The sequence below is a fragment of the Chrysemys picta genome, chromosome 10 (genome assembly GCF_011386835.1).
Source record: "Chrysemys picta bellii isolate R12L10 chromosome 10, ASM1138683v2, whole genome shotgun sequence".
NCBI lineage: Eukaryota > Metazoa > Chordata > Testudines > Emydidae > Chrysemys > Chrysemys picta.
In genome coordinates this window covers 29,397,793-29,404,358 of record NC_088800.1, presented here as the reverse complement: position 1 = coordinate 29,404,358, position 6,566 = coordinate 29,397,793, and the positions used below count along the sequence as shown (strand labels likewise).

Here is a 6,566-nt window from a genome sequence, read left to right as displayed (position 1 = left end):
TTTATACAGTTGTTTCAGTAATGTGGCTTGTCTAATTTTTGTTCGCTAAATTGCACTAAACCAATTGTCTGAAGCAATCTAAATTAGGTACACTGACTTACATAATTAGTTACCTGGCATCTTAAAAAATGAAGCAGAAAGTAGGATTTAATGTATAAGTATTTTACTTAAACAGAAAATTCAAAGTTGTTAACCTTCTGTCTGACATTTGTGCACCTTTGAGTCTACTCTTTGGGCCCAGTCCTGGGAGTCCTTGAACATGCAAAATTGCTTATACTAGACTGGCCCTTGAAGGACATAATTTCATCTGTATAGAAAGAGTCAGTGCCTTAGGCCTGGTCTACACTACGAGTTTAGGTCGACTTTAGCAGGGTTAAATCGAATTAAGCCTGGACACGTCCACACGACGAAGCCCTTTCTTTTGACTTAAAGGGCCCTTTAAACCGGTTTCTTTACTCCACCTCTGACGAGGGGATTAGCGCTAAAATCGGCCTTGGCGGGTCGGATTTGGGGTAGTGTGGACGGAATTCGACGTTATTGGCCTCCGGGAGCTATCCCACAGTGCTTCATTGTGACCGCTCTGGACAGCACTCTCAACTCAGATGCACTGACCAGGTAGACAGGAAAAGCCCCGCGAACTTTTGAATTTAATTTCCTGTTTGCCCAGCGTGGAGAGCACAGGGGACCACACAGAGTTCATCAGCACAGGTAACCATGATGGTGTCCCAGGATCGTAAAAGAGCTCCAGCATGGACAGAACGGGAGGTACGGGATCTGCTCGCCATATGGGGAGACGAATCAGTGCTAGCTGAACTCCGTAGCAGTAACCGAAATGGCAAAATATTAGAAAAGGTCTCAAAGGCCATGAAGGATAGAGGCCATAACGGACACACAGCAGTGCCGCGTGAAAATTACGAAGCTAAGGCAAACCTACCACAAAGCCAGAGAGGCAAACGGAAGGTCTGGGGCAGAGCCGCAAACATGCCGCTTCTACGCGGAGCTGCATGCCATTCTGGGGGTGCAGCCACCACTACCCCAACCGTGTGCTTTGACTCAGTCAATGGAGAAACAGGGAAGCGGGTTCGGGGTACGCGGAAGATGATGATGATAGCTCACAGCAAGGAAGCGGAGAAACCGGTTTCCCCAACAGCCAGGATATGTTTATCACCCTGGACCTGGAACCAGTAACCTCCGACCTCACCCAAGGCGTGCTCCCAGACCCTGAGGGCACACAAAGGACCTCTGGTGAGTGTACCTTTGTAAATATTACACATGGTTTAAAAGCAAGCGTGTTTAATGATTAATTTGCCCTGGCAATCGCGGCCAGTACAGCTACTGGAAACGTGGATGGGGATGGAGCGGAAATCCTCCAGGGACATCTCCAGAAAGCTGTCCTTCATGTACTCCCAAAGCCTTTGCAAAAGGTTTCTGGGGAGGGTTGCCTTATCCCGTCCGCCATGGTAGGACACTTTACCACGCCAGGCCAGTAGCACGTAGTCTGGAATCATTGCATAACAAAGCATGGCAGCGTATGGTCCTGGTGTTTGCTGGCATGCAGACAACATCCATTCCTTATCTCTCTTTGTTATCCTCAGAAGAGTGATATCATTCACGGTCACCTGGTTGAAATGGGGTGATTTTATTAAGGGGACATTCAGAGGTGCCCGTTCCTGCTCGGCTGAACAGAAATGTTCCCCGCTGTTAGCCACGCGGTGGGGGGGAGGAGTGAAGGGATCATCCCAGAGAATTCTGGGGGGGGGGGGGGAAGGTGGGGGTAGTTGGGTTTGTGCTGCATGTTAACCCGGAAACCCCAGCCCCTCCTTTCACATTGCAAACCCATTTTAAATGGCCAACCCAACGGGTCCTTGGTATGGGAAATGAGGGCACTACTGTTTGAAACCATTCCCACATGTTATGAGGGTTAAAAAGCCAAAAGACTGTGGCTTACCATGGCTGCCTGCAAGCCGAATTCTGTTGCCTGGCACCGCGTGAGTGATCTCTCACACCGAACCGGCAGGCCCTCAATATAAGAGGAAAAATGCGACCTTGTAATGAAAGCACATGTGCTGTGTAATGTGAACAGCAAAATTTAACGTGAAAGAGTGTACCCATTGTTCTCTAAAATGTGTCTTTTTTTTAACCACCTCTCCCTTCTCCTCCACCAGCTGCAAATGTTTCTCCTTCGCAGAGGCTAGCAAAGATTAGAAGGAGAAAACGGCGGACTCAGGATGATACGTTCACGGAGCTCCAGATGTCCTCCCACGCTGAAAGAGCACAGCAGAATGCATGGAGGCAGTCAATGTCAGACTACAGAAAAGCACAATATGAACGAGAGGAGAGGTGGCGGGCTGAATCACGGGATGAACCGAGCAAGTGGCGGGCTGAAGATGATAGGTGGCGTCAGCTTGCAGACAGAAGGCAAGAGTCGATGCTCCGGCTGCTGGAGCATCAAACTGATATGCTCCGGCTGCTGGAGCATCAAACTGATATGCTCCGGCTGCTGGAGCATCAAACTGATATGCTCCGGCTGCTGGAGCATCAAACTGATATGCTCCGGCTGCTGGAGCATCAAACTGATATGCTCCAGCGTATGGTTGAGCTGCAGGAAAGGCAGCAGGAGCAGAGACCGCCGCTACAGCCCCTGTGTAACCAACAGCCCTCCTCCCCAAGTCCCATCGCCTCCTCACCCAGACGCTGAAGAAGGTGGGGAGGCCTCCGGCTACCCAGTCACTCCACCCCAGATGATTTCCCGAGCATCGGAAGGCTGGCCTTCAATAACAGTTAAAGTTTTAAACTGCAGTGTGTCCTTTTCCTTCCCTCCTCCCCCACCCCTCTCGGGCTATCTTGACAATTATCCCGCTAGTTGTGTGATGAATTATACCTGCCTCTGGAGATTTCCATTACTTGCATCTGAAGAAGTGAGGTTCTTACCCACGAAAGCTTATGCTCCCAATACTTCTGTTCGTCTCAAAGGTGCCACAGGACCCTCTGTTGCTTTTTACAGATTCAGACTAACACGGCTACCCCTCTGATACTGTAAGATAATGGTAGGCAAGAGTTGACATAAATTAGTTGAGAGCACAGGGGTCACATTGGTGACTGACTGGGAAATCTTGTCATGTCTGGAGGCTGAAGTAGATTAAGCTAGGGTAGGTCCACTCTGCTCTCCCCACCACTTGAGGAGAGGTGCAGGAGGGAGGATTCCCCAAGCCTGGAGGATGAGGAGAAGCTCTGCTCCCTGTGCCTCCTTTATTTTAACCCCTGGTTATGTCCCTTTTCCGTGCCTTGGTTTCCCTATGGGTGAAAGAGAAGCAGTCTGTTAGGGATGGGAGAGGCTCAGTTACTGCAGAAGGAGGAAGGGAGCAGGAGCCTGGTACATAGGTGCCGACTCTGTGCGTGCTCTGTGGCTGGAGCACCCATGGGGAAAAATTGGTGGGTGCTCTGCACCCACTGGCAGCTCCCTGCCCTGACTCCCCCGCCCTAGCTCACCTCCACTCCACCTCCTCCCCTGAGGGTGCCACCTCCACCCCCTCGGCCCCCCTTGCTCCCAGTGCTTGATGCTGCGAAACAGCTGTTTCGTGGCAGCAAGCGCTGGGACGGAGGGGGGAGGAGGGAGAATGGGCGCACTCCGGGAAGGGGCGGCGATTTGGGGAAGGGGTCCAATAGGGGCAGGGAGGGGGCGGAGTTCGGGTGGGGACTTTGGGAAAGGGGTTGGAATCGGGGTGGAGTCGGGGCGGGGCCGAGCACCCACCGTTGCCGGGAAAAGTTGGCACCTATGGCCTGGTATACGTGCCACTCCCTTGGTCCTGGATGAAGGGAGACATGCTGCACTGTTAGGGCATTGTAAGAGGGGGTTGAAGACTGCTTTATGGTGCTAATCCCTGCACAGCTAAGCACAGCACTGTCAGATGGTGCAATTCACAGAGGAGGTTGCAGGGCTTTGTATGAACACAGGGGTCAACCTGGGAAGTTGTTGAATCGGGATCCTATAAAGCTAAATAAAGAAGGAAAAAATTGTAAAAGTTGTGTGTGAACTTTTATTGATCTACGCATAGGGCCCTACCAAATTCATGGCCATGAAAAACGCGTCACCATGAAATCTGGTCTCCCGATGTGAAATCTGGTCTTTTGTGTGCTTTTTCTTTATACTATACAGGTTTCACGGGGGAGACCAGCGTTTCTCAATTGGGGATCCTCACCCAAAAGGGAGTTGCAGGGGGGTGTCAAGATTATTTTAGGGGGAGGTCGCGGTATTTCCACCCTTACTTCTGCGCAGCCTTCAGATCTGGCTGGAGAGCAGTGGCTGTTGTCCAGGTGCCCAGCTTTGAAGGCAGCGCCCCACCAGCAGGAGCGCAGAAGTAAGGGCGGCAATACCATACCATGCCACCCTTACATCTGCTTTTCTGCCTTCAGAGCTGGGTGGCTGGAGAGTGGCAGATGCTGACTAAGGGCCCAGCTCTGCAGGCAGCAGCAAAGTAAGGGTGGCAATACCATACCATGCCATCTCTACTTCTCCGCTGCTGCTGGTGGCGGCTCTGCCTTCAGAGCTGGGCTCCTTACCAGCAGCTGTTGCTCTCCAGTGGCCCAGCTCTGAAGGCAGCGCCGCTGCCAGCAGCACCACAGAAGTAAGGGTAGCAGTACCACCAACCCCCCCTACAGTAACCTTGCGACACCCCCCTCCCCGCAACTCCTGTTTGGGTCAGGATCCCTATAATTACAGCACCTTTAAATTTCAGAATTAAATAGTTGAAATCATAAAATTTATGATTTTTATAATCCTATGATATTGAAATTGACCAAAATGGACAGTGAATTTGGTAGGGCCCGAGCTATCTAGGGTTGCCAGGTGTCCTGTGTTCAACTGGAACACCCAGTCAAAAACGAATGCTGGCTGCTCCAGTCAGCACCGCTAACTGGGCCATTAAAAGTCTGGTTGGCGGTGCAGTAGGGCTAAGGCAGGCTCCCTACCTGGCTCCACGTGGCTCCCTGGAAGCGGTGAAACGTCCTTCTGCTCCTAGATGGTTGAATAGCCAAAGGGGCTCTGTGTACTGCTCCCACTCTGAGCTCCTGCTCCGCAGCTCCCACTAGCCGGGAACCACTGCAGGGGTGGTGCCAGCGGTTGTAGGCAGCATACACAGTGCAGAGTCCCCTGGCCATGCCTCAGGATGTGTTGCTACTTCCAGGGAGCCGCCCGAGGTGAACACTGTCCAGAGCCTGTGCCCCAAACTCCTGCCGCAGCTGGGAATCCCCTCCTGTACTCCAACCCCCCCAGTCCAGAGCCCCCTCCTTCATCCCAAACCCCTCATCCCTGGCCCCACCCCAGAGCCCGCACCCCCAGCCAGAGTCATCACCCCCCAGCACCCCAACCCTCTGCCCCAGCCCAGAGCTCCCTCCCGCACCCTGAACCCCTCATTTGTGGCTCCATCCAGGAGCCCACACCCCCGCACCAGAGCCCCCTGACCCCCTTCCATACCCCTGCCTCAGTCCCCTGAAAATGAGCAAGTGAGTGAGGGTGGGGGAGAGTGAGCAACAGAGGGATGCGGGATGGAAGGAGCGGGGGTGGGGCTTGGGGAACAGGCAGGACAAGGGCAATTAGAAAGTTGCCACCCCTATTAGGGAGGATCGGTGTAGCATAGCATATCAGACGAGGCGCTGAGTGGAGTGGCAGGGCTATTGTTATGCAGACAAAACTACACAGGATCGTTTCATGGGGACAAGACAAAGATGCCACATTTATTATGATAACACAATTTGATTTATGACCAATAACTAATATCTAATACCTATGTATACACACACACACCAAATGTTCTGCAGCTGCTAGATAGTTACCAGGCCTGAATGTAGCTTGAGCTTGTGGCTTGGGTTCGTAGCTTGGGTTCATCGCTTGTGGCAGCTAACTGGCCAGGAAAGCCAGGCACAAGGAAAGGCTGGGTCTCTGTTGGGCATGCACTGATGCCCTTCCATGTTGGCAGCAGAATGTTACCCTCCAAAGTCTTCCATCTTACCCATCCTTTTTGTAGGCTTTAGTTTGAATCCAGAGTCTATAGGTCTTGCTGTGTCACGCTGCCTCTAGGTTTGGTGACTGATCACCCGTTAATTGCAGATGTGACTTTCAGCCCTGGACCTGGCTTTGATCTTCTTTCTATTGTACCTTTGTTCTTTTCTTTTTAGGGTGGACTCTTCTTACTTTGTTAGGGCTGTTGTCTGCATCTTCAGCCATTGTTGTTTGAATTCTGTTTCATCAGGACAGGCTGGTGCTGGAGGTTGATTCCATCATCCATCCATACCTCATTCACACATCTACACTAAACTAATAAGATTACAGCAGGGTTTTGCAAAAATTAAGGTTGCAGCAAACTTACAAAATGGAGTAAGCGTTTGTAAAATGGAGTTTGAATTTACAATATGGCAAACAGTGAACAGAAGTAGACAAGTGTAGTGAATGGCAAACAGTGAACAGAAGTTACAATACTGAAACAGTGCAAGTCTCAGGGTATGTCTACACTACGAAATTAGGTCGAATTTATAGAAGCCGAATTTATAGAAGCAAAACAGTGTCGCGG

At 51.3% G+C, this 6,566-nt stretch overlaps 1 protein-coding gene across 1 annotated transcript; it reads left to right on the top strand.

Moving 5' to 3' along the window:
* The first annotated feature begins 1,069 nt into the window (after positions 1-1,069).
* Positions 1,070-4,022, top strand: LOC135973939 (putative uncharacterized protein DDB_G0268364). Its single transcript, XM_065559509.1, has 2 exons — positions 1,070-1,245; positions 2,166-4,022. Exons 1-2 carry the CDS (start codon positions 1,158-1,160, stop codon positions 2,696-2,698), a joined length of 621 nt encoding a protein of 206 aa, XP_065415581.1. The 5' UTR covers positions 1,070-1,157; the 3' UTR covers positions 2,699-4,022.
* Positions 4,023-6,566: the final 2,544 nt, after the last annotated feature.

Coding starts and splice junctions, on each gene's coding strand:
- LOC135973939 (XM_065559509.1), top strand. CDS start 1,158: ATGTTTATCACCCTGGACCTGGAACCAGTAACCTCCGACCTCACCCAA. Junction 1,246..2,165: donor GGGCACACAAAGGACCTCTG/GTGAGTGTACCT, acceptor CTCCTCCACCAG/CTGCAAATGTTTCTCCTTCG.